General features: G+C 42.6%; 2 protein-coding genes and 1 long non-coding RNA gene across 11 annotated transcripts; 1 reads left to right on the top strand and 2 right to left on the bottom strand.

Moving 5' to 3' along the window:
* The first annotated feature begins 1,502 nt into the window (after positions 1 to 1,502).
* Positions 1,503 to 7,512, top strand: LOC138356224 (ATP synthase subunit g, mitochondrial-like). The gene is made up of 3 exons (XM_069311971.1): positions 1,503 to 1,661; positions 4,386 to 4,546; positions 7,320 to 7,512. The coding sequence occupies exons 1-3, from the start codon at positions 1,622 to 1,624 to the stop codon at positions 7,416 to 7,418; spliced, it is 300 nt and encodes a 99-aa protein (XP_069168072.1). The 5' UTR covers positions 1,503 to 1,621; the 3' UTR covers positions 7,419 to 7,512.
* A 3,692-nt stretch (positions 7,513 to 11,204) lies between these two features.
* On the bottom strand, positions 11,205 to 12,570 carry LOC138356225 (uncharacterized). The gene is made up of 2 exons (XR_011224265.1): positions 11,439 to 12,570; positions 11,205 to 11,393 (listed from the first exon to the last, which is right to left on the bottom strand). It is a non-coding gene; the product is annotated as an uncharacterized lncRNA (long non-coding RNA).
* Positions 12,571 to 18,520: 5,950 nt separating this feature from the next.
* On the bottom strand, positions 18,521 to 24,045 carry LOC138356222 (uncharacterized). Of its 9 annotated transcripts, none has more exons than XR_011224262.1 (6): positions 21,714 to 22,533; positions 20,420 to 20,640; positions 20,061 to 20,112; positions 19,635 to 19,696; positions 19,224 to 19,295; positions 18,521 to 18,662 (listed from the first exon to the last, which is right to left on the bottom strand). XR_011224262.1 is itself a non-coding variant. In XM_069311965.1 (6 exons), the coding sequence occupies exons 2-6, from the start codon at positions 20,500 to 20,502 to the stop codon at positions 18,591 to 18,593; spliced, it is 333 nt and encodes a 110-aa protein (XP_069168066.1). In that variant the 5' UTR covers positions 20,503 to 20,640; positions 23,919 to 24,045; the 3' UTR covers positions 18,521 to 18,590. The 9 variants fall into 9 exon arrangements, 6 of the variants coding, with proteins under 6 accessions (XP_069168066.1, XP_069168070.1, XP_069168065.1 ...); XM_069311965.1 differs by lacking the exon at positions 21,714 to 22,533 and adding an exon at positions 23,919 to 24,045 and having other exon boundaries at positions 19,635 to 19,688; XM_069311969.1 differs by having other exon boundaries at positions 20,500 to 20,640; positions 21,714 to 22,777.
* Between the last annotated feature and the right edge of the window lie 2,080 nt (positions 24,046 to 26,125).

Raw genomic sequence — 26,125 nt, 5'->3', positions numbered from 1 at the left:
AGCGACCCAGGGAATAATAAGCTCATATTTCTGTTTCATTTTTCTTTCATCATTCCCTGGGAGGGGAAGTTACAATCATGATGAGCTAGCTACAAAATTCAATGCACATCGTCACATCATCAATGGGTTCGAGATCGACCACAAGTACAGTTTCTAAATTAAGCAACTGACATATGTGGAGAGTTAGTGTCACAATTGATATGTTTGTCCTGCACACCGCCCCTCACGACGGGAGCTAGACATCTCCCGTCACGCAGGGTGCAGTCGCACCTCCAGAGATCTCCAGTATCATCTATTGATACTGGTAATGGCTCAAAAGGGCCACCACTTATGAGCTAATCATGCCCGTGCCAACTTTTGGATAGCTTAATCTTCATCAATCAATCCATCAACCGCCCCCCATCCAGTGGGCAGCGGTGGATAGGTTACAATCACCTAGTTACTACCTACAGTTAGCAAACTGGGGATATTTGGCTAAAATTTCTGGTAGCTGATCATTTTGAATGAAATATTGACACATCGTTGGTACATTTGTTATAGAATTGTCTCTTAATTTTTCGCACTCCATCACATAGTGACAGAGGGTGTGCGAATAATTTTGTTGACACAGTTTACATTTGGTCAGGTCTACATCAGCAGATAATGACAATTCCCAGAGATACTTGTAACCGAGTCTAAGCCGAGCAGTAGTAACATCTAGAAGTCTGCTGATTTTATTGGATGAACCATAGATGTGTGGCTCCTCTTGCATGATAGTATGATGATAGATATATCCTCGTCGAGGCCAATATTGTTAGTGGCTCTCAGGGTAAACTTAGGTAAAGATGACATCCCCTCAACCACCCGACAGGGGCCTTGCTGCTGAGTGGACACCGCTCTGGGGTCGTAGTCCCCCGGGTTCGATCCCCGGCAGGGGCAGAAACAAATTTGCAGGGTTTCTATCATCCTGATGCACCTATTTACCTAGCAGTAAATAGGTACCTGGGACTTCGACAGCTGTTACGGACTACTTCCTGGGGGTGTGTGTGTAAGAGAAATATATATATGTAGTAGACATAATAGAGGAAAAATAAATTGATTAGAGAGGCGGAGTGCAAGAGCTAATAGCTCGATTCTGCAGACACAAATAGTAAATGCAGATGTTTAGAAGAGGTGAAGAGAATGAATTAAGGCTAAACTCTGGCAACCTTAATACTGTTCCTTCTCAGTTAGATTAAGGAGCTAACGCTGTGCCTGTTATAGTGGCTTTACAAGACCGTAAGAACACCAATGTTATGTTCTCTCACAATACATTGACATTGAAATTGAAAAAAGTTTATTGAGGTAAAATACAAAGAGATGAGGTAGCTCAAGCTCTTTTCACCCCGTTCAGTACATGGTGTTAATACATACATAGACACACATCACAAACAATAAACATATAACCGAACATTCTGAGAGATAAACATATACATTTCCTCACAAACACATTGTACCTTATTGTTTATATGTATAAATAAATATATATGGAGAGTGTTGGAACCTGAGGTGATGCGCATGCGCAGTGAGGACCCCGGCGCCGGCCCCTCACACTCAGCCTCACACTCTCTCACCCTCACACACTCACCCTCATACACTCATCATGAGCAAGCTCATCGCCAGGATCCCTGGCCTGGCCAAGTGTGAGTATTGTGCTAGGGTGAGGACTGGTGGCCGTGTTAGTGTGGTGCTCTAGGGTGAGGACTGGTGGCCGTGTTAGTGTGGTGCTCTAGGGTGAGGACTGGTGGCCGTGTTAGTGTGGTGCTCTAGGGTGAGGACTGGTGGCCGCGTTAGTGTGGTGCTCTAGGGTGAGGACTGGTGGCCGCGTTAGTGTGTTGCTCTAGGGTGAGGACTGGTGGCCGTGTTAGTGTGGTGCTCTAGGGTGAGGACTGGTGGCCGTGTTAGTGTGGTGCTCTAGGGTGAGGACTGGTGGCTGTGTTAGTGTGGTGCTCTAGGGTGAGGACTGGTGTACGTGTTAGTGTGGTGCTCTAGGGTGAGGACTGGTGGCCGTGTTAGTGTGGTGCTCTAGGGTGAGGACTGGTGGCCGTGTTAGTGTGTTGCTCTAGGGTGAGGACTGGTGGCTGTGTTAGTGTGGTGCTCTAGGGTGAGGACTGGTGGCTGTGTTAGTGTGGTGCTCTAGGGTGAGGACTGGTGGCCGTGTTAGTGTGGTGCTCTAGGGTGAGGACTGGTGGCTGTGTTAGTGTGGTGCTCTAGGGTGAGGACTGGTGGCTGTGTTAGTGTGGTGCTCTAGGGTGAGGACTGGTGGCTGTGTTAGTGTGGTGCTCTAGGGTGAGGACTGGTGGCCGTGTTAGTGTGGTGCTCTAGGGTGAGGACTGGTGGCTGTGTTAGTGTGGTGCTCTAGGGTGAGGACTGGTGGCTGTGTTAGTGTGGTGCTCTAGGGTGAGGACTGGTGGCTGTGTTAGTGTGGTGCTCTAGGGTGAGGACTGGTGTACATGTTAGTGTGGTGCTCTAGGGTGAGGACTGGTGGCCGTGTTAGTGTGGTGCTCTAGGGTGAGGACTGGTGGCCGTGTTAGTGTGGTGCTCTAGGGTGACTCTTCCTTCACCTGCCGTGGTGGTCCAGGGTGACTCCTCCCTCACCCTGCCGTGGTGGTCCAGGGTGACTCCTCCCTCACCCTGCCGTGGTGGTCCAGGGTGACTCCTCCCTCACCCTGCCGTGGTGGTCCAGGGTGACTCCTCCCTCACCTGCCGTGGTGGTCCAGGGTGACTCCTCCCTCACCCTGCCGTGGTGGTCCAGGGTGACTCCTCCCTCACCCTGCCGTGGTGGTCCAGGGTGACTCCTCCCTCACCCTGCCGTGGTGGTCCAGGGTGACTCCTCCCTCACCCTGCCGTGGTGGTCCAGGGTGACTCCTCCCTCACCCTGCCGTGGTGGTCCAGGGTGACTCCTCCCTCACCCTGCCGTGGTGGTCCAGGGTGACTCCTCCCTCGCCCTGCCGTGGTGGTCCAGGGTGACTCCTCCCTCGCCCTGCCGTGGTGGTCCAGGGTGACTCCTCCCTCGCCCTGCCGTGGTGGTCCAGGGTGACTCCTCCCTCACCCTGCCGTGGTGGTCCAGGGTGACTCCTCCCTCACCCTGCCGTGGTGGTCCAGGGTGACTCCTCCCTCACCCTGCCGTGGTGGTCCAGGGTGACTCCTCCCTCACCCTGCCGTGGTGGTCCAGGGTGACTCCTCCCTCACCCTGCCGTGGTGGTTATCTTGAGATGATTTCGGGGCTTAGTGTCCCCGCGGCCCGGTCCTCGACCAGGCCTCCACCCCCAGGAAGCAGCCCGTGACAGCTGACTAACTCCCAGGTACCTATTTTACTGCTAGGTAACAGAGGCATCAGGGTGAAAGAAACTCTGCCTATTGTTTCTCGCCGGTGCCCGGGATCGAACCCAGGACCACAGGATCACGCGTCCAGTGTTGTCACTCATGTTGCCAGTGTTTGTGTGGTGGTCGCCCAAGGGGACTCCCTTCCCTCGTACCTCCACCACCAGGGGGGGGGATGCCCATGTACGTGTTGTGTGGTTCGTGGGTTACCTTGGGCCAGATTCACGAAGCGGTTACACAAGTACTTACGAACGTGTACATCTTTCCTCAGGCTTTGGTGGCTTTGGTTACATTTATTTAAACAGTTTTCAAGCATGAAAACTTGCCAATCAACTGTTGTTATTGTTATAAACAGCCTCCTGGTGCTTTGGAGCTCATTAACTGTTTAATAATTGTAAACAAAGTCGCCAAAGATTGAGAAAAGATGTACAGGTTCGTAAGTGCTTGTGTAACTGCTTCGTGAATCTGGCCCCTTAGCTTTATCACTGAACCATCAAATCCAATGGATTGAGTTAATTGCTACCAACTTGAACACTGGCACAGTCCTGGTGTAGAGTAGTCAAGGATGGGGAGCCTCGTTGGCTTGTCATGGTGCAGTTAGTCAAGCATGAGGTCGTAGATTGGGTGTATTTAGCATTGTTCAAGCTTTTAGCTTTGTTCTTGTTCTTCACATTGCTGTTAATTGACATTTGTTAGACAAACATTTTACAGTACAGGTACTGTATAGTTATAACTTGTAAATTGGCCAATTACTATGTTAAACTACCATTACATTTATTGTTTAGGAACTTTGAATATTTTCTAATTCTTTATGTAAATTAAAGGAAAATTACAGGAAAGTTTGGACTTTGGTTCACTTCCAATACCTTTCTGTACTGCTAACATTAGCAACAAAAGTTAACTGAAGTTTGCTATAGGTGCACTTTCGTGCTTCAGGACTTTCAGAAGCCCAATATTGTAACAAGTTCATGTTATTCTATCTTATAAAAACTAAATATACTTTGTCACTGGAACTAATGGAAACTTTCTAAATTTTCATACAGCTGCTGTGGATGTTGCCACCCCGAAATTAAATACATTTGTTCGGTATGCCAGAGTTGAGCTTGTTCCTCCCACACCTGCGGAGTTCGGCAGTGTCGTTCAGGGATTTGGTAACATAATGAAGAGTGCTCAGACTGGGGCATGGAAGCAACTCTCAGTAAAGGTAATTTTAGTGTCTAGTTACATTGTAGGAATTTTGTCCTCAATAAGTGTTGAATGTCAGTGTGTTGTCTACAGGATGCCTATACATGCGGCTTTAAAATTTAAAGATGTACTTGTATAGTGGTGTAATGAGTCCTTATTATGCCATGTACACCTCTGGTGGTATATTTTAGACATTTTTAAACTTGGAATAAGTTTAGATTCAGAAAAGCTCTGTAAATAGTAGTTTGGCATTACAGTACTGTATATGGAACACATTGCTAGGCCATAATTTTCCATCATGGTCAAGTGACCTTTGTGGCTTATTGAGGTTTCTCAAGGTCTGTAACTAACCTTTCCTAGAATGCAATGAACCGGAGTTTCTTAACTCCTGGGTACATATTTACTGTAATGTGAACTAAGGCATCGGGTGTAAGGAAACGTGTCCAAATGTATGTCACTGCCCTGGAATCTCTTGATGTCCGTTTGGTTTATACTTCAGGGTCTGGTAGTCCCCAAGTTTCATTGCAGGATGAGTGGTGTCCCATCTTCCCAGTACTGTACTATCATATAACGCTTTGAAACTACTGTACTGAGGGTTTTGGCCACCTCCAGCTTCTTGCTTGGCTTGTTCTGACTGTCTACCACTTTGATTGCAAAAAGACTTCCTAATATAGCACCTTTGTTTTGTTAGCTTGAATCTGTGACCTCTTGTTCTTTAAGTGGCTAGTGTTAGAAATTCCTGTCAATTTGGTAGTCCTGTTATTCTATAAGTGATCATATTGCCTCTTTTTTTTTTTTTTTTTTTCCCCCCCTCTATTAGCTTTGGTTTATTTAACATCGGCTCTCCTCGTAACTCTTCTTTTTCCATTCTGGCATCCATTTTGTAGCATGCCTTTGCACCTTTTCCAGTTTATTGATGTGCTGCTTGAGATAAAGGCACCATACAATTGCTGCATATTCCAATTTCAGTCTGTCATGAACAGTTTTAAGTATTTAACCATCCATGTAATTAAGTGATTTTGAAGTTGGAAAGCAACACACATGCTGCTCGTACAATGTTCTTTGTGTTAGTTTGGTGACAGTCTATCCAAAACCACCCACAGATCGTTTGTTCTTTAATTCCATTCCACATAATTTGTAAGTTGTGTGTGGTCTATTTTCTCCAATTCCACATTCTGTACCATGGCATTTATTCATTGAAATCCATGTGCAACATGGTGCTCAAAGGACTTATTTTATCTAGATTAATTTGAAGGGCATGACAATCAAGTCTCTCATCTTTCCAAATAGTTTAGCATCATTAGCAAGCATTCATATCATTCTGTGTTCCTTCTGGTAGAGCATTTATGTAAGATGAACATTACTGGTGTAAGAACTGAATCCTGTGGTACTCAACTAGTAACACTCCTCCAGTCACATTCATTGACTGTGATAATTGCTCTCATCTTTGAGAGCAGTAATCATGAGGCAAGCTAGTTATTATTCTTCCTCCTCTATTGTTGTGTACTGGAATATGCTGTACTCTTCTTGCCAAGTACATAGTCACACCTGTAGTTTCAGTATTTATTCTGCAATGTGCATATACCTGCTTGATTGAGTTCTGGGAGTTCTTCTACTTCCCAAGCCTGGCCTCAGGCCAGGCTTGACTTCCATGAGCTTGGTCCAACAGGCTGTTGCTTGGAGTGGCCTGCAGGCCCACATATCCACTACAGCCTGGTTAGTCCGGCACTTCTTGAAGAAAACTATCTAGATTTCTCTTGATGTCCATGGTTGTCCTGACAATATTTCTTACTCGCTGGGAGGATGTTGAACAATCATGGACCTCTGATGTTTATACAATGTTTTCCGGTTGTGCTTATAGCAACCCCTGTTCTTCACTGGTTCTATTCTGCATTTTCTTCCATATCGTTCACTCCAGTATGTTATTTTACAGTGTAGATTTGGGACCTGACCCTCCAGTATTTTTTACGTGTATATTTGATCTCTCTCATCTCCTTTCTAGTGAGTACATTTGAAGAGCTTTGAGACGATCCCAATAATTTAGGTGCTGTAAAAACCAAAATTGAACTAGGTTCAATAGAATCCATGTTGAATCTGATGTCTTTGACATCACTCGACTTGTGTTGTATGCTCTTGTATTGACATCCTGAATATTTGAGCCTTTATTGTTGTGATGGTGCTAGTGTCCCCAGGCTTGGAACATTGATACTGTAATTACTTTATAGCATTTCATTACTACCCATTATAATTATTATTGTAACTCCTAGGTATCATACTGATCTCATTCTGTAAAACTGCTATCCCCTTAAACTTCCATTATCACAGTGCACATGCAATAAGTACATGCCTTGCGCTACCAAAAGATTATTCATTGCTCCAGACTTTATAAGACATGCTCCTATACTTTTTTGCATTCTTTTTACTCCTGGTATTCTGTTTGTCCCAAAAATTTTATATTTTAAATTTTTTTCACAATTATGAACTACTGTTCCAAATTTGTTGCCTTAGAGGAATCACAGCTGAAAGACAGCCGAGCCTTGCCCAGTGTTGCCTGGGCAGGGCTCGGAGGCTATTTTCACATTGTGGGAAGATGGGTTCCCCCTCACCCCTGTATTGCATGGATGGAGACAAATTGCACCACAATGTTGTGAGATTGCTACATTTTTGTAAATATTTGATGTAGTATAATAATTGATGTATCTAGTTAGTATTTGCTCCCCCTCCCCCCCCCCCCTTTTTTTTAAATGATTAATGATAGCTCCCGACCTAATGCAGTGTTAACTTGTTTACAGGATGCTTGGCGTAACACTTTGGTGACGGTTGAAGTGCTGTGCTGGTTCTTCATTGGAGAATGTATTGGCAAGGGTACATTTGTTGGCTATCAAGTGTAGCTGTTACATGTAACTTCTTGTGAATAGTCTGAAATGATTTAAGAATGGTCCTCTGTTCTTTTGTACAGGTATAAGTAATAAAGTTCTTATGTAATTTACTTTCATTAGTCCTGTACTAAAGATTGTTATGAAGTCTTGTAGATTTGTGTTTATACTGTGTCAGTGGTATACAGTGTGGCCTTTATACTTGGCATTCTGAAGGCAATACTTGGTTATATAAGCTGGTTAAAAGGCACACTTCACGCAAGAGCATCGGTAACAAATGTCAACTTCAGCTTGTATTAGAATGTAAAAGGAATGAGATACTTGCTATATACAGTAATTTAAAACTAGTTACCCTCTACAGTATATGAGAATTTGTGACTTTCCGGTTCAGTAGAAAAGATGGATAAATTACAAAACTACTGTATAACAATTACAAATAAAAAGAGTTGTAACTGGTGAGAGCACAATTCTGCTAAGTAACTCGACTACAGCATTACTCCCATTTATAAAGGTTTACAGAGAAATGGAGATTGAGTTTTAACTGGCAAAACATCAATTAGAAATTAAAAAAAAAAAAGCAAAATGGGCGAGATTGCATATTATGTAATATAAAATTAACATTGCCACTATTCAAGTGAGTATATTAAGATGCCCTCATAAATACCAGACAGGATTCAACTTGCATTTTCGCATCTAATATACTTACGAATCCGTCTTTTTTTTCAATCTTCGGGGACTTGTACATTTATTAAACAGTTCGTAAATCAAAACTTGCCAGTCAAATGTCATAAACAGCCTCCTAGTACAGTACTTTAGAGCTCAAACTGTTTGTTTACATTTATTAAAGCCGCCAAAGCTTGAGAAAAGATGTACAGGTTTGTAAGTGCTGTACTTGTGTAACTACAGTACTGTACTTGATGAATGTAGCCCGTGATTAGGGAACACGCCAAGCAAGCAACTAAGATTAATGACACTGTAACTAGAGTAGCAGCTTATTCTCTTAACAAGGTAGACATCAAACCATTAATATAACCCTATCCCATTTTTTGCCCCTTAACAATTTTGGGCGCTTCCAGCGTCTGGGCAAATGTAAATTAGCTTGTCGATATTTTACTAACATACAGTACTGTGAAATTTCTTTGCAGGTAAAGTGTTCAATTTGGTATCTTTTTAAGCTAGTTGTACTTAATGATATTTGAAAAAATGTATTAAGTGGAATAAAATAAAAAAAAAAGGCAAGTTAAAGTTTGCAGACATGACGTTGAAAACTATTGTACAGTACTACAGCCTTTGGAACGTTCTAGCATTTTTTGAGCAAATAACTAGGTCACAAAAATGTTTAAAGGGATTTATTAACACCTGCAATAGAGCAAAAACTACAATTTTATTGAATGAATTCAACTGTGTAATCAGAGCAGAATTTGTAATTAAGTCGCCAAGAAAGGGGTGTATACTTCACAGGTATGTCGTAACATGGTTTGGATTCTTGTTCAATTATCAGTTTAACCGGGATCAGCATTTTTAATGATTACCTGCTCTGAGATTCTTTGTAGGAAACATGGCTACCACATCCAGGCTGATCCGATAACTAACGTTTCTGCACTTTTATCTTGAAAGCTTCTGCTGTTTTAGCTATTTCTCATTAGCAGATGAAAGAAGTGGACCTGATATTTACTGTTCTAATTGTCCTATGGCACCCCCAGCTTGATCTCTTGCTCCGTCCCCTTCCATTTTGGTGGTCGGGCCCCGTGTCCCAGCTATGATGGTTTCTTTAGCCCGTGATTCCCTCTGTTACTGCCCTTGCTGAGGTCCCCCCCCCCCCCTCCTCCTCCTCCTGTCCTTGACCTCCCCTCTCTGCGGTCTCCTCTGGACCCAACCCGTCCGCCTCTGGTCTGTCCTCCCGCTCCCTTCACTCCATCCTTACTCAGTTTACCCATGCCTCCTAACCCTGATCCTGAGATTATTTGATATGCTGTGTTCTTCATTGTTCTGTTGGTGTCCTTTCTCTTTTTGATAATGTCTATTCTTCAGTGGAATATTCGTGGATTTTATGCCAACTTCCATGAACTTCAACTTCTAATTACACAGTTTTCACCGCTTTGTGTTTGTCTCCAGGAACCAATGCTTGGTGCTCGTCCTGGTCACTTTCCTGGTTATTCCTTTCTTTCTCCACCCCCCCCCCCAGCTCTTGCTGGGGCCCATAACTCTACTGCTCTCTTAATTTGATCTGATATTCCCCTCGTCCCCATACTGTTTCCATCGCTCATCCATTGTTCTGGTGCCCGTGTTTTTGAGAGTAAATGGTATACAGTCTGTTGCATTTATCTCCCCCCAAATGTCCCGCTTTCCCTTCCTGATCTTAAGCATCTCCTGGACTCATTGCCAGAGCCAGTGCTCCTGTTGGGTGATTTCAACTGTCGACATTCCCTCTGGGGCGATGCTCTGACAAACACCCGAGGCCGCCGCCTTGAACCGTTCGTCCTCTCTCCTCCCTGTCTCTTCTGAATTCTGGAGAGCCCACCCATGTGGACTCTGAAATTCGCACTCTTTCCTGTCTTGATCTTTCTCTCTGCTCGTCGTCCCTTTACTTAGATCTCACGTAGTGGATTCATGGTGACCTCCATAACAGTGACCATTTCCCCATCCTTGTTTCCTTTTTCTCTTTTCACCCTCCCTCTCATAACATAGAACGAAAAGGCAATGTAAAGGATCTGGGTGTACTCATGTCGGAAGACCTTACCTTTAAAGAACACAATAAAGTAGCCGTCACAACTGCAAGAAAAATGACAGGTTGGATAACAAGAACTTTTCACACTAGAGATGCTATACCGATGATGATACTTTTCAAAACGCTTGTGCTCTCTAGAGTGGAGTACTGCTGCACAATGACAGCACCTTTCAAAGCTGGAGAAATTGCTGAAAAAGGGAAGGGCGGGCATTGGGATGTGGACATGTGTACTGTCTCAGACCCTGTTGGAATATAACCAGTCTGTCAATCGGGTCAACCCAAGTGTTGCGTTTCCATGCGTTTCCAAAAGGGTCGCCCATGTTGGAATCGGTGAACGCCCTAGTAATATTGTTGAAAACATCTTAATAACTTATTAAACCAAAGGTCTTTTTATGTCAGAAGAACGGCAGAAACTAGATCTATATATGAAAACTTTCAGGACAAAATTTAAAGTAAAACTAGATTATGTAAAACTAGATTAAAGTTGTTGTGTTGATTTAGGGGCGACGACGATCGTGAGATCGGATGCGCCCAGTAGATTAAACTAAATTTATGTTTCTATCTTTCTTGAGACGTATAAAAATCTTACGTTTATTAACGATTCTGCGTGAAATAAGCATTGTTCTGAGATGAATATTGCGGATTTCCGGCTCTACGACCGATGAAAAATGCAACTTTTATACAACTACAAATATCTTTAGTTTTACTTTAAATTTTGTCCTGAAAGAGTTTTCATATATAGATCTAGTTTCTGCCGTTCTTCTGACATAAAAAGACCTTTGGTTTAATAAGTTATTAAGATGTTTTCAACAATATTACTAGGGCGTTCACCGATTCCAACATGGGCGACCCTTTTGGAAACGCATGGAAACGCAACACTTGGGTTGACCCGATTGACAGACATTTACACTGGCGGGCGGCGTTCTTGCCAACTATATGGCTGTTAAGTTGAAAATTGTAACTGTTAAGAGCATTCTATTGTGGTTTTAATATTGAACAATTATACATATACGAAACAGACAAATCTGGTGTCGGAAATAGTAAAAATATTAGTGTGGGATGTGATCAATGTAAGGGGGATATTGGGTGTGCCTCGTATCCCCTACAACAACAAGAAGTTCGAGAGCGATGAGGCCGCCACCTACTAGCTTCAGGATGTCGTCGAATCTAAATCAACAATATACTACCGCCGCTACTTTCTCGGAAACGTAAGTACCTGCCGCTTTACTTCTCTCACCCTGCCTAGCCTGGCCTGGCCTGACCTGACCTGGCCTAGCCAGACCTGACCAGACCTGACCTGGCCTGACCTGGCCTAGCCAGACCTGACCAGACCTGACCTGGCCTAGCCTTACCTAGCCTAGTCTGACCTGACCTGGCCTAGCCTTACCCAACACTAATCACCTTACGTGACAGCCCAAACGAATCGCAAATAAGTACACGTAACAAGTCATATGCCCGGACACTCTTTCACTTTGGGGACTGAGTGGCAACTATTGTATAGAAGAGCCGGCTCCCTGAGAGTGGTAAGAGGGCGTGATAAGAGGCTAACGTGTGGTCTTGAAGGAAGTCGATAAAGCAGACAATTTTCAAAAGGAAGGGCAGCATAACGAGCAGACAGGAATGGACAGACAGTCGGTTATCCCATAATGTGTAATACACCCCGCACAGCATGGGTGGAGTGGGGGGGGGGGTTGTAGCAGGGCACAGTATGGTGATGGTGCGGGTGAAGTACACACACACTGAATTCCTGCCATCAATAATTGTTTTCATAACCATTAGAACAATGGCATCCCTCCAGCCACCATCCTTCCACTGACCCCCTCCTCTGGTCCTCCACCTCAGACAATAACCCCCCACACCCCCTCTCCCTTCCAGACATCAGCATGTCAAAATCAGTACCATAATGTGTTTAAACTATTTAAACTAAGTCATTGTGTATCTCAAGGTATCTTAATTCATTTGAAAGTGTACATGTGCATTCGTTCATATACTTGCCTAATTGTTCTTGCTGGGGTTGAGCTCTGGCTCTTTAGTTCCACCTCTCAACCGTCAATCAACAGGTGTACAGGTTTCTGAGCCTATTGGGCTCTATCATATCTACACTTGAACCTGTGTATGGAGTCAGCCTCCACCACATCACTTACTAATGCATTCCATTAGATATAATCATATATGATTACACATAATCATAATCATTCCATACACATAATCATATATGTGTACGTCAACGTATACATACATGCGTATATATACCTCATATTAAAATACTAATAAACGAATGACCATGAACAAATTAATTTATAATTGTAGCATTATATATAATTTTAATAGACTAATTACGTGTTTATACATTTGAATGGTCCAGACAGGTGGCCAGCCTTGGACATATACACTTCTGGTAGGCACAATGACCTCATGTTAGACCCTTGATAGATTATGTGAGAGAGAGAGAGAGAGCTGGGGCAGGGAGGTGCGTGCCCCAGGGAGATAATCCATGCCCATGCCCCGCCTCGAGGTCAGTTCTCGAGTCACACCAAGAATAACAATCGAGCAAGTTGTCCTGACCAGGATGTGGCATATTAGGGAGGGTTGAGGAATAGGAAGCCTGTCTGATAGAGCTCTTGGCAAGCAGCTCTCCCTCAGTCTACCTATCTATATGGAAGAAATGTATCTAGGCCCTCCTCCCCCCTGCCTATTCTCTCTCCCCCACCTTTCTTCCTTCATTTCCTCCCTCCTTCCCTCCCCCTCACTGGTGAGAGAGTAGGAGTGTGAGAGTGGTTAGAGAACTCGTAGTTCTCACGCTCGTGAAATTGTCTGCGACCCTGGAGGAGTAGAGCGGAGGGGGGGGGTGAAAGTAGGTGACGATGGAGGAGTAGAGGGGAGCATTATATGCAGTGAACGTAGGTGTCTATGGAAGAGTACATCATAGAGGAGGGTGAAGGTAGGTGGCGATGGAGTAGAGCAAAAGGGGTGGGGTTTGAAAGTAATCCTGAGTTTAATTTTTTAGTTATATATAGTGACACCTCGGCTTACGAATGAATATTTATGAACTTTTCGGGTTACGAGCCTAATTTCTTCGAAAAATTTGAATCGGGTTACAAACTTTGCCTCGGGAAAGGAGTTTGTTGATATACGTATGGGCTGACCTAGCGCGTGGTGGCATGGTGATCGCGCCTCAGTTTACCAGTGTCTCCTGCCTAGTAACTATTGCGCCTGAATTCTTTGTAAAGCATTACATTTGTTTTGGGATTTTTGGCTATTTGAACATAAAATTTGTTATGATATATCTTGCCATGAGTCCCAAGAAAGCCAGTGGTAAGGTTCAAGCCAAGAAAACACATGTGAGAATGACCATAGAGGAAAAACAAGAGAGCATTCATAAACATCAAAATGGTGCACAGGTTGTTGAACTAGCTAGGCAGTACAACAAATCTATGTCAACAATATGCACTGTACTTGCTAAGAAAAAGGACATTATGAACATTAAAGTGGCAAAAGGCATATCAACAATCCCGAAACAAAGAACACAAACACTTGAGGATGTTAAAAAGTTTTTATTAATTTGGATACACAACAAAGTGTTAGCAGGTGATAGCATTTCAGAGGCCATCATTTGTGAGAAACCAAGGCATTTGCATGAAGACCTTTTAAAGAAAACCCCTGGAATGAGGGGGGGGGGGAGGAAAGATGAATCAAGTTTGAAAATGTGAAAAGTTTGTGTGACAATAGAGCTTCGTAGAAAACTTTTGCTGTGGTCATTACCTGGTGGAATGCACCCAGGATGGAGTATTAGGGCTATAGATCTTTTAAATCATAAAAGTAATAAACATTTCCCATCAACCTTACAAACAATATTAACCTATTTTCATGTATTTCCCCCATGTGCATTTTAACAAAGTTGCTAAATTGCCTTTATCATTCTGTAAAATTTCAATTACAGTACTGTATGTATAATTTTGTTAGTATAAATGGACTGAATATTCTGAAATTGCTATTAATTTTACAATTTCAGATTCAAAGGTGGTCTGGACACCCAATTTGGTCAGACAGGTGAAGAGAGCATTTAGGATAGTTCGAAGAGATGAAGATGGTCGCAATTGTGTTCGAAGAGGCAAACGCCCCCCTTTGCTCCTGACATTATGTTCAACCATTGACCTCTGCACACCTAACACAAGGTAGGTTGAAAACTCCTCCTTTTTGTCATTGGTACATTAGCCAGAAACTCAGGGCTCATGTAGGAATATCCCTAAAAAAAAAAAAGTGGCCCCAACAATGCATCCTCCAAGTCTGGAAGATGAGCAGGAGCATTGTTGAGAAGCAGGACCTTGAGTGTCAAACTTTTCTCTTGCAGATATTTTTTGATGGCAGGGCAAACCACTCCACATCACAGTTTTTCTGCACGTTATATATTTTTTAAAACTCTTGGATTTTCGGAATGATACACGAGCAAGGGTTTAATTTTCAAATCGCCACACAGCACAAGAGTTAGCCTATCCTGACACAAGTTAGCCCAAGTTAGCTTGTGTCCGGGCAGTGACGTCTCCTCTTGGGTAATGTATGTCCTCTTCGGCAATTTTTTCCAGAATAGCCATGTCTCCTCACAATTAAACACTTCTTGTGGAATATATCCATCAATACAGTATCTACAAAATATTTAAAATCACGAACAAATCTTTCAGCCCCTACTTTGTCTGAGCTGGCACCCTCACCATGCCTCACAACACTGTGAATACCACGTTTTTTTTCAAAATTTCTCAAACCATCCCCTACTCACCTTAAACTCTTTCGTATCTGCAAAACTCGTTCTAGGGGTATTCTTTATAAGATCTTGCATGAAGATTTCATTGTTGACCAAACCACACACTGGAAATTGAATAGACGACGACATTTCGATCCGTCCTGGACCATTATAAAGTCGATTGTGATGAGATGAGGGAAGCAAGAGCATTAAGTAGGCAAGAGAGAGAGGTGAGGAGATGGCAAGTATGTACGTATGTACATGAATAAAACATGTACATACTTATACATAACGTGTGTAAATAGTGTAATAAACACAATAACAGTATTTTGGGAGGAGGAATGTTGGCGAGTAATGTGTTGGAGGAGGGAGGGAGGACTGGCAGGGTGTGGCAGCTCACTCATGTTTTTTGGGCTCACCATACCAACATAGTGGATCGTTATGGTGAATACATACGTAGATGGGTATATACAATGTGTGTATATAGTGTAATAACAGCAAAAGCACTGTTTGATTGTAGAATATGTCGCATATATGAGGCCCATAATTTTGAGCATAGCGATGTTCTATACTTTGAATTATATAAATTCCACAAATTACACACTTTTAAATAATATTACAGCAAAAAAAAGGAAGAAATGAATGAGAAACTTCAAAATAATTGTGCAACATTTTATTCGCAGCAACTGCCGTCGCACGGGGTGGCGGGGCCGACAGACCCCCATCGCTCCAACGCTCAGCGCCCATAATTTGCTCAACTTCCCAGCTCCATCGCAGTTAAAGTAAGTCACATACAATATTTTTTGTTTAGTTTCCCCGTGATCAGACTCTGCATTTTAACAATATAAGAAGAGAAAAAAAATTTTTGGAAAGAATTTATTTCTTGTGCACCAGGGTGTTATTTGGAGACAGAGCAGTTCAGTGGTTAACTACTAAATTTTTTTTTCTCCCACACACGCACCCCCCTAGGAAGCAGCCTGTAACAGCTAACTCCCAGATACCTATTTACTGTTAGGTAACAGGGATCATCCCCTTTTGTACAAAGAATCTGCTAAAGCTTTTAGGGCTAATCTTTGACACTCGTTTGTCTTTGTCGCCCCATATTTTTTACGTCCGAGTTGAATGCTCTAAGGCCCTTAACTAACTTTAGGTCATGTCCCATACTTCTTGGGGAGCTAATCGACACTGCTCCTCTCTTTACATTCCTCTCTCGTTCTGTCTAAACTCGATTATGGCCCTGTTTACTCGTCTGCTTCTCCTTTTACCCTTCACCATCTGGACACACTGCATCATACTGGGTTACGGCTCAGCTCTGGTACCTTTCCTTCGACACCTACCCTAAGCCTGTATGTTGAAACTGGCGTCCTGTTTCTACAGGATCGCCATGATCGCTACTGTCTTCTCCACCTTGCACGGTCCTTACAGCACCCTCACTCTTGCTTATGTCATGTCTTGACCTTTACCCATCCTGTGGTTCCTGTTCCCCTTCACCACCTATCTCTTTCTGTACGGTTGTCTGTCTTACAAAATGCTCTTTCAGTTTGTGTTACCAATATTTCCCCTCGTGTCATTCCGTCTTTGCCCCTATGGAGGGGTCCCCGTTCCTAAATTCTGTAAGCCTTGACCCACATGACTAAAACTTTTACCCCTCCTACAGTTCTAAATCACCTTTTCCTTGAACACTTTTTTTCACACTTCCACTCTATTTCCGTCTTCACCAATGGGTCTTAAGTCTGCAGACGGTGTAGGCTACTCTGTTGTTTTTCCTGACTGCACCTTTGTGTCTCCTGCCTCCGGAGACTAGCATCTTCATGGCAGAACTTTATGCTATTCTCTATGCTCTTCATCAACTCTTTTCTCGCTGTCAATCCTCCTCTGTGTTTGTAGTTGACACTTGCAGTGCCCTCATGGCTCTAGAATCCTTTAATCCAGTCCATCCTTTGGTAGTTGAAATTCAACATTGGCTGTTTCTTATCTCCAGTAGATTTAAGACAGTGGAATTTTGCTGGATTCCCACCCATATTGGTGTGTTCTTAAATGAGCGTGCGGACACTGCCGCTAAGGAAGCTATCCGTACCTGTCCCATCTCCCGTAAAGGTATTCCTTATTCCGCCTTTTATCCTGTTATTCATTCTTCCCTGTTGGCAGGGTTGTTGGTCCTCTGTGGTTGGTAACAAGCTGCGTACTCTCAAACTTAGTGTCCCCGTGGCCTTCCTCCTACCACCGTAACCGGCGGTGGGACACTGCTTTGGCACGGCTGTGGGTTGGTCATACCCGCTTAACCCACGGTCACTTAATGGAGCGCCGCCCTGCTCCTTATTGTCCGAATTGCGTTGTCCCTCTTACAGTTGTGCATATACTTGTTGAATGTCCTGACTTCCAGGACGAGCGTGTGTCTTGCTTTCCGACCGTCCCTCGCAGTCACTTGTCCCTCGATAGAATTCTAGGTGAATCGAATACTTTTGATATCGTTCGCCTTATGCGTTTTTGTTCTCGTATTGGCATTTTTGGTGATATTTAGCGCCCTCTGATTATTTCGCACTTTGATGGTGCTACATGCCCTTCCCGGTTTGGTGCCTTCTTTTGGTAATTACCTTACCTTCATTGTTGATTCATTTTAATGTGGTAGTTGTGATATGGATTGTTCTGGCTCACGTGCAAGGTCTTGGATTTTTTTCTGTTTTATATTAAGAAATTGCCAGTCTTGTTACTATTTGTAGAGTTAGATCTGCATTAAGGCCTCAATATTATATTATATTTTTTTATAACATGTTATCAGCAATTTTTGTGGTTGGTAATATTTAGATTAATGTCAGTGATGTATATGACAAGGGTTAAGACCCCTTGTGGTATGACAGCATTTTTCCCAGTCATTTCTTTAACAAATGAAAGGGTCCTCATAACCATTCTTTTGTCCTTTCTACCATGTACCTGTTTGTTGCTTCTTGGTCTTTCATTTGGTACTTTGGCTATTAAAACAATGGCCTTTGGTAATGTTGCAATTACCATTTCTAAAAAAAATGAGCAGGTTCATTAGGCAGGGTTTGTTTTTAGCAAACAGTTTTACAAAAAAAAAAAAAAATCCATTCCTTCAGGACCTTGCAGATGTTAGGTCAAACTAATTGACAGTAATCAGTTTTGCCCTTTCAAACAATGATGGTTTTAATCTAGGTAAAATATTTCAGAATATCTGACGAGTTTGGCAGACAAATCATTTAAGAGCTTTGATTAAATTTAAGTTACCAAAGACTGAAAACCATGTTGTATAGATGCTTCAGTGTCACTTTCCTAATGTTTTGTAAATTTAACAATGATCTTTAGTTAATTTAATCATAATTTGTACAAAGCTTAGGTGTTGCATAGCTTCAAATTTAGTCAATATTTTAGTTTTCATATTTGAAAGTAAAGTTTCTTCCACTTTAATATTTCAGACTAATTTGCAATATTTGTTAGTTTATGTAAAATGAATAGGTAGTCCACTTTTACATCTTTTCAATGCATTTTGCATGCACCTATGTAACAAGTTACAAATAGGTGTAAATTTTACCAAGTATTTATTTTCAAAGTAAAAAAATTTCAATGTTTAAACATTGCATCAATAGTAGTAAACAATAATTTCCAGCATAATTTCAGGATAATGTATATAAAGTATCATTAACATTGTTTTATTTAATAAGTTTTACATATAGTATTTATAATACATCTAATAGTTATTACTGTTTCAGGTTGTGGTACAGATGCTCCTAGATGAAAAGAAGATCCAAAAGGCCAAGACAACTCCAGAGACAATCACCTGTAAAAGAAAAATAAACATTAAACAGGGACACTACATTTATTATCACCAATGCCTAATAATAAGCCCAAAAAATCCTAACAGCCTATCTTTCAAGATAGGCTCAGCAAGGCCTATCCCTTCCTCTGGTTTCAGTGCAGACCTTGTTCCCTGAATGGGTGCATTACATCCACCACTTTAGTGCCCTCAACACATTGTACATATGCTTTACTGAAAGCACTGTACAATGCATGCCAGGCACTAAAGTTTTAGATGCATCCACCCATTCAGCAAACAAGCCCTGTGAGAATTAAAAATGTAACCATTGTTAAGGGTCCCTAAACCTATGCCAATCTAGTCCATCTATTAGATGGGTAGTAGAGCAAAGCTCTGAAAAAGCCAAGCCAGGGAATTCTGCAAGACTGCCTGGTCCCCTTTTATGAAATGGGGTAGGATCAGTACAAACTGCATCATCCCCTGTGGGTTGTAACAGTAGGACATGGTTACACACCTATAAATGGACTAGATAAGAGAATTAAGATTAGGTCATTGATATAGCTAAAACATCAAATTCAAACTCACCCACTTTTGTAGATTTCCTTTTGCAGAGTAAAGGAGCCTCCAAGCCAGTCCATGCATCATAATCACTTTCACCTGAAAAATATTTCAACAAATTAATTTCAGATTTAAAGCCAATCTTGCTTTACTTTTCAAATTAGCATTCAGTAGTTTACAAATTCAGATGGAAAAAATTTCTTAAAGGAATTTACCTTTCCTACATATTCTAGTAGCAGTAGTAAAGATCTAATTTAGCAATATAAATATATATGGCATCAATTTGCCAAGTTTCAGTAAATGTCATTTGAGAAACTATCCACAACTGCACTTCAAATGCCAATTTACATTTATCTTTAGCCAATGCTATATTGTTTAAGTTATTACTATTTTTTTACTTATGCAAATCTATTCAGATTAACCTTTACTACAACTCACCTGATTCTGTTTAACCAACTGACAGAGGGACTTCTGGACTTTCCAAACCACATTCTGGAAAACTATATAAATTTAAAACCAAGCTAAAGTAAACATTGAATATTTTTTTTTACTTTCAAGGGAAAAATACCATCACTTAGAACAAAACTTTGACTCATGATTACCCTTAACAGTGTTATACATTTATAGATTAAAGCTTATTTAACAAACATTTAATGTTAACTAAACAAGATTTATATTTCATTAAAATTATTAATAAAACACCCTCAACTATGCTGTTTAAGATATAATGCCCCACATTACAATTTTCACAAATTCAATACATTCCTGAAAGGACTAAACTTGCAGATATGGTACCCACTAGCCTAAGCCTAGACTTCCATACCCTAATATTTAATAAATTCCAATGTACACAACACTACTTACTGTAGATCTGCAAGTATTTTCCTGCAGCTTTGTTGCCAGGACCTTCCACAACCTGTCATGTGAACAGTAAATATTACTAAAAAGTTATTTGCATAGCAATGTTATTTTTTTCATACCTGTACCACCAGTTTAACAGTTGCCATTTTAATTGGCACACTAAGTATCTTTTTGTCCCATCTATTAATTACAAACAAAGCTATAGTCATTACAAAGCTATAGTCACTGGCTTATGGCAAAAGATTCTGCAGCAATAGAACTATAAGCCACACTTTCTCCCCCCCCCCCCCCCCCGGCCCTTCCTCCCAACTGTTCAGTGTCAAAAGGGAGGGGGGGGGGTGTCCATTTACTGTACCACTTACATTTTAGTGTGGGCTTCATCCACTATTCTGACGTTAGCTGGAACATTTGTGCCAGCTGCTGGTTTGAAAGGGAGGCATACCATGTGCCAATTCAGGAAGCTTTCCACGTTCCTCACTGCATGTCAGCTCAGGACCTCACCACCATGTTGGGAGGCAGTTGAAGACTAACCAATCAACATCCCAGGCTGGAGAGCAGTGCCAGCTCAGGGACAATTTACCACCTGCAAAAAATTTAATACTCTTAACAATCTACACCATCTATCTTATCTTTACCTAGCCCCCAAACCTTACATTTGTCAGCATTAAACTGCATCTGGTAGTCTTAACCATTTCAAAACTATATAGGGCATCGGTATTTTTTATTTGCCAATTCTGCAACTATTGCAGTCTAAACCATAATCTTGCGAATAACCGAGGTCCAAGGAGAGCTTTTAGGCACTACTTACAACACTTCTCCCAACTTAACCCCATTTATACTAATTTCCTTTGGTATAGCCATGACCTAATCAACTTCAGTCAGCATTCCCAATGATCCGAGCCCCTATCAATTTTGCGCCCCTATCAAAATCTCTGCCGAAGTCAAGGTACACAAAATCACAAACCTTATCACTATTTCCTCAACTATGCAACCTAATCCATGAACATTTAGTAATAAAACTATGCGATTCATGTATCAAGTCATGTTTCTCAAAAAGAGTAGAGAAATGGCACTTGCAATGTTAGATTCTAGTAACTTTCCTTACAATAGACTAAGCTAATTGGTCACTAACTTAAGCGTTAAAGTCAACTCAAACTTTACCTTTAAAACTTGCTATATTAGGAACTTTCCACGACCGGCCTTTACCCCACATAATTAAATAGGGTAAAAACGGTATATTAAATGCAGTAAAACTACGGTAAATTCAATATGATAAACTTGCATTCTTTAAGCATGGGCTGCATAGTAAGTGAACTAAACTAAATGTTAAGCACCCTGGCAAACCACTTCGTTCTATTCAATTTCTTTATTTAATCACTTTGTCCGGCTAGAATTTTTAGATTAGATTAAAGGAACACCCTCCCTGGTAACGGCTGAACTAGTTAACCAAATACAAATATTTAGGTAAAATACTTTCATAAAACCCGTCTACTTCCCCCACCAGTAGACTTGTTCAGCTAAAGGCATAATGTAATGTTCCACTTTAGTAAATAAAGACTTAACAAAACACTACCCCATCTGTGTAGTTACCGGTTACCTGACATTCTACGCTTAAAATAACCCATCTATTCCCCATAATTGTTCGATATAACTTACCTCTCACCCGCTGGTCGAGTACACAGCAGTATATATCCTCCTCCATCACTCACCGCGTGGATACTATTTCACTCTGGCCGCAAATTGCCTCAAATCACCTACGTTGTCCATAAACATATATAGAAGAGCAAGTGACCGTAACAGCCGTATAGCGATCATCACATAACGTGGGAACATTAGTAGTACTGCTGTCAAAACATAGATGGCGCCACGACAAACGGTAATTCCTATGGACTCGGATACAAGACACTTCGTACATTGACAACATCGCACACTAATATTTTTACCACTTCGGACACCAGCTTTAGACGTTTCGCATATGTGTACGTGTTCCATATTAAAACGACAATATAATGCTATTAACAATTAAAATCTTCTATTTAACAGGCATATAGTTATTAAATGAAGTTTAGTGATGTAATAGACATAATCCGGAGTTGGTAAGGACGCCGCCCGCCAGCGTAAACACAACACACCCGAATGCCCACAAACACAATACAACGCACAAAACACAACACTTCTGTCAGTTTTTTGATAAACTCCTTTTATATTTATTATGTGATAGTTATACTTGCATAAAATGATAACTATTATAGGTAAGCGCCTAATATTTAATATTAATCAATAAAAAAGAAGTCAGAAGCCACACGCCTGTCTGTACATGTCTTTTGTGTAAAAGTATTTTGGGCGCTCATGTACTTGTGCGCTAGCTGGCGTTCACACCTGTTCTCGCCTACAAGCATTATAATTAAACAAACGAATTTATTTTTTCATTTATATACAAGAAGAGAAGGCTACTCTTGAGTCTGTAATATTCATCTGATCACTGGTCTCCCATTTGGTCCTCATTGATTTATAAAAAAAAAAAAAAAAAAAAAATGTTTATTTAGGTAAGGTACTGTAACGGTTCCCCGTTACAGCCGTTAAAGCCGACCCCTCACAGTGTTCAAGAGAGAACTATCAACATCAGAGGCCCGAGACTGTTCAACACGCTTCCACTACACATAAGGGACATAACTGGCAGACCCCTCACAGTGTTCAAGAGAGAACTATCAACATCAGAGGCCCGAGACTGTTCAACACGCTTCCACTACACATAAGGGACATAACTGGCCGACCCCTCACAGTGTTCAAGAGAGAACTATCAACATCAGAGGCCCGAGACTGTTCAACACGCTTCCACTACACATAAGGGACATAACTGGCCGACCCCTCACAGTGTTCAAGAGAGAACTATCAACATCAGAGGCCCGAGACTGTTCAACACACTTCCACTACACATAAGGGACATAACTGGCCGACCCCTCACAGTGTTCAAGAGAGAACTATCAACATCAGAGGCCCGAGACTGTTCAACACGCTTCCACTACACATAAGGGACATAACTGGCCGACCCCTCACAGTGTTCAAGAGAGAACTATCAACATCAGAGGCCCGAGACTGTTCAACACGCTTCCACTACACATAAGGGACATAACTGGCCGACCCCTCACAGTGTTCAAGAGAGAACTATCAACATCAGAGGCCCGAGAGTGTTCAACACGCTTCCACTACACATAAGGGACATAACTGGCCGACCCCTCACAGTGTTCAAGAGAGAACTATCAACATCAGAGGCCCGAGACTGTTCAACACGCTTCCACTACACATAAGGGACATAACTGGCCGACCCCTCACAGTGTTCAAGAGAGAACTATCAACATCAGAGGCCCGAGACTGTTCAACACGCTTCCACTACACATAAGGGACATAACTGGCCGACCCCTCACAGTGTTCAAGAGAGAACTATCAACATCTGAGGCCCGAGACTGTTCAACACGCTTCCACTACACATAAGGGACATAACTGGCCGACCCCTCACAGTGTTCAAGAGAGAACTATCAACATCAGAGGCCCGAGACTGTTCAACACGCTTCCGCTACACATAAGGGGCATAACTGGCCGACCCCTCACAGTGTTCAAGAGAGAACTGGATAAGCACCTCCAAAGGATACCTGATCAACCAGGCTGTGACTCATACGTCAGGCTGCGAGCAGCCGCGTCTAACAGCCTGGTTGATTAGTCCAGCAACCAGGAGGCCTGGTCGACGACCGGGCCGCGGGGACGCTAAGCCCCGGAAGCACCTCAAGGTAACCTCCCCTCTCCTTCCCTAGGTGGTAGTTTGCCAAAGCTGACTGGAACCTATTCACCTTCCATGCTACTCACTGACTTCTCTCTGCCTCTTCCTCGAGCCGCCCGCCTTTTTCATGACATCATCTTCGACGCTGCCCTCCGCTCTGTTCCTTGCTCTACCTCCCGGGGCACGCGGAAGTGCGTTCCCTGGTACTCACCTAGTTGTACTCACCTAGTTGTGTTTGCGGGGGTTGAGCTCTGGCTCTTTGGTCCCGCCTCTCAACCGTCAATCAACAGGTGTACAGATTCATGAGCCTATCGGGCTCTGTCATATCTACACTTGAAACTGTGTATGGAGTCAGCCTCCACCACATCACTTCCTAATGCATTCCATTTGTCAACCACTCTGACACTAAAAAAGTTCTTTCTAATATCTCTGTGGCTCATTTGGGCACTCAGTTTCCACCTGTGTCCCCTTGTGCGTGTTCCCCTTGTGTTAAATAGACTGTCTTTATCTACCCTATCAATCCCCTTCAGAATCTTGAATGTGGTGATCATGTCCCCCCTAACTCTTCTGTCTTCCAGCGAAGTGAGGTTTAATTCCCGTAGTCTCTCCTCGTAGCTCATACCTCTCAGCTCGGGTACTAGTCTGGTGGCAAACCTTTGAACCTTTTCCAGTTTAGTCTTATCCTTGACTAGATATGGACTCCATGCTGGGGCTGCATACTCCAGGATTGGCCTGACATATGTGGTATACAAAGTTCTGAATGATTCTTTACACAAGTTTCTGAATGCCGTTCGTATGTTGGCCAGCCTGGCATATGCCGCTGATGTTATCCGCTTGATATGTGCTGCAGGAGACAGGTCTGGCGTGATATCAACCCCCAAGTCTTTTTCCTTCTCTGACTCCTGAAGAATTTCCTCTCCCAGATGATACCTTGTATCTGGCCTCCTGCTCCCTACACCTATCTTCATTACATTACATTTGGTTGGGTTAAACTCTAACAACCATTTGTTCGACCATTCCTTCAGCTTGTCTAGGTCTTCTTGAAGCCTCAAACAGTCCTCTTCTGTTTTAATCCTTCTCATAATTTTAGCATCGTCCGCAAAAATTGAGAGAAATGAATCTATACCCTCCGGGAGATCACTTACATATATCAGAAACAAGATAGGACCGAGTACAGAGCCCTGTGGGACTCCACTGGTGACTTCACGCCAATCGGAGGTCTCACCCCTCACCGTAACTCTCTGCTTCCTATTGCTTAGATACTCCCTTATCCACTGGAGCACCTTACCAGCTACACCTGCCTGTCTCTCCAGCTTATGTACCAGCCTCTTATGCGGTACTGTGTCAAAGGCTTTCCGACAATCCAAGAAAATGCAGTCCGCCCAGCCCTCTCTTTCTTGCTTAATCTGTGTCACCTGATCGTAGAATTCTATCAAGCCTGTAAGGCAAGATTTACCCTCCCTGAATCCATGTTGGCGATTTGTCACGAAGTCCCTTCTCTCCAGATGTGTTACCAGGTTTTTTCTCACGATCTTCTCCATCACCTTGCATGGTATACAAGTCAAGGACACTGGCCTGTAGTTCAGTGCCTCTTGTCTGTCGCCCTTTTTGTATATTGGGACCACATTCGCCGTCTTCCATATTTCTGGTAGGTCTCCCGTCTCTAGTGACTTACTATACACTATGGAGAGTGGCAGGCAAAGTGCCTCTGCACACTCTTTCAGTACCCATGGTGAGATCCCATCTGGACCAACAGCCTTTCTAACATCCAGATCCAGCAGGTGTCTCTTGACCTCCTCTCTCGTAATTTCGAACTCCTCCAAGGCCGCCTGGTTTACCTCCCTTTCTCCTAGCACAGTGACCTCACCTTGTTCTATTGTGAAGACCTCCTGGAACCTCTTGTTGAGTTCCTCACACACCTCTCTGTCATTCTCTGTATACCTGTCCTCGCCTGTTCTAAGTTTCAATACCTGTTCTTTCACTGTTGTTTTCCTTCTGATGTGACTGTGGAGTAGCTTTGGTTCGGTCTTGGCTTTGTTTGCTATATCATTTTCAAAATTTTCAAAATTGGTGGAATGCAGACTGTGCTCGGTCTGTGCGCTGTAAACGTGCAGCCTGGAAGAAACACCGACGCCGACAAAATGCTGGTTCTTTTATTTTGTTTCGGAAAGCAAGTGTGGTGGCCCGTAGGACCATCCGTACAGCTAAGCATGAGAGTTGGAAGTCTTATGTTTCCACCATTACGTCCGATACTCTTCTACGGCAGATCTGAAAGAAGATCTACAAGATTGCT

Source organism: Procambarus clarkii, chromosome 71 (genome assembly GCF_040958095.1).
Source record: "Procambarus clarkii isolate CNS0578487 chromosome 71, FALCON_Pclarkii_2.0, whole genome shotgun sequence".
Taxonomy (NCBI): Eukaryota; Metazoa; Arthropoda; class Malacostraca; order Decapoda; family Cambaridae; genus Procambarus; species Procambarus clarkii.
This window is presented reverse-complemented; position numbering and strand designations above follow the sequence as displayed.

Bases quoted from the DNA above. Each gene is read 5' to 3' on its own strand.
- LOC138356224 (XM_069311971.1), top strand. From the start codon at position 1,622: ATGAGCAAGCTCATCGCCAGGATCCCTGGCCTGGCCAAGT. The intron at 1,662-4,385 runs GTGAGTATTGTG...ATTTTCATACAG, and splicing joins GATCCCTGGCCTGGCCAAGT to CTGCTGTGGATGTTGCCACC. The intron at 4,547-7,319 runs GTAATTTTAGTG...ACTTGTTTACAG, and splicing joins GGAAGCAACTCTCAGTAAAG to GATGCTTGGCGTAACACTTT.
- LOC138356222 (XM_069311965.1), bottom strand. From the start codon at position 20,502: ATGGTATGCCTCCCTTTCAAACCAGCAGCTGGCACAAATGTTCCAGCT. The intron at 19,296-19,634 runs GTGAGTTGTAGT...AATATTTTTCAG, and splicing joins AGTTGGTTAAACAGAATCAG to GTGAAAGTGATTATGATGCA. The intron at 18,663-19,223 runs GTGAGTTTGAAT...TTTCTTTTACAG, and splicing joins AAGGAAATCTACAAAAGTGG to GTGATTGTCTCTGGAGTTGT.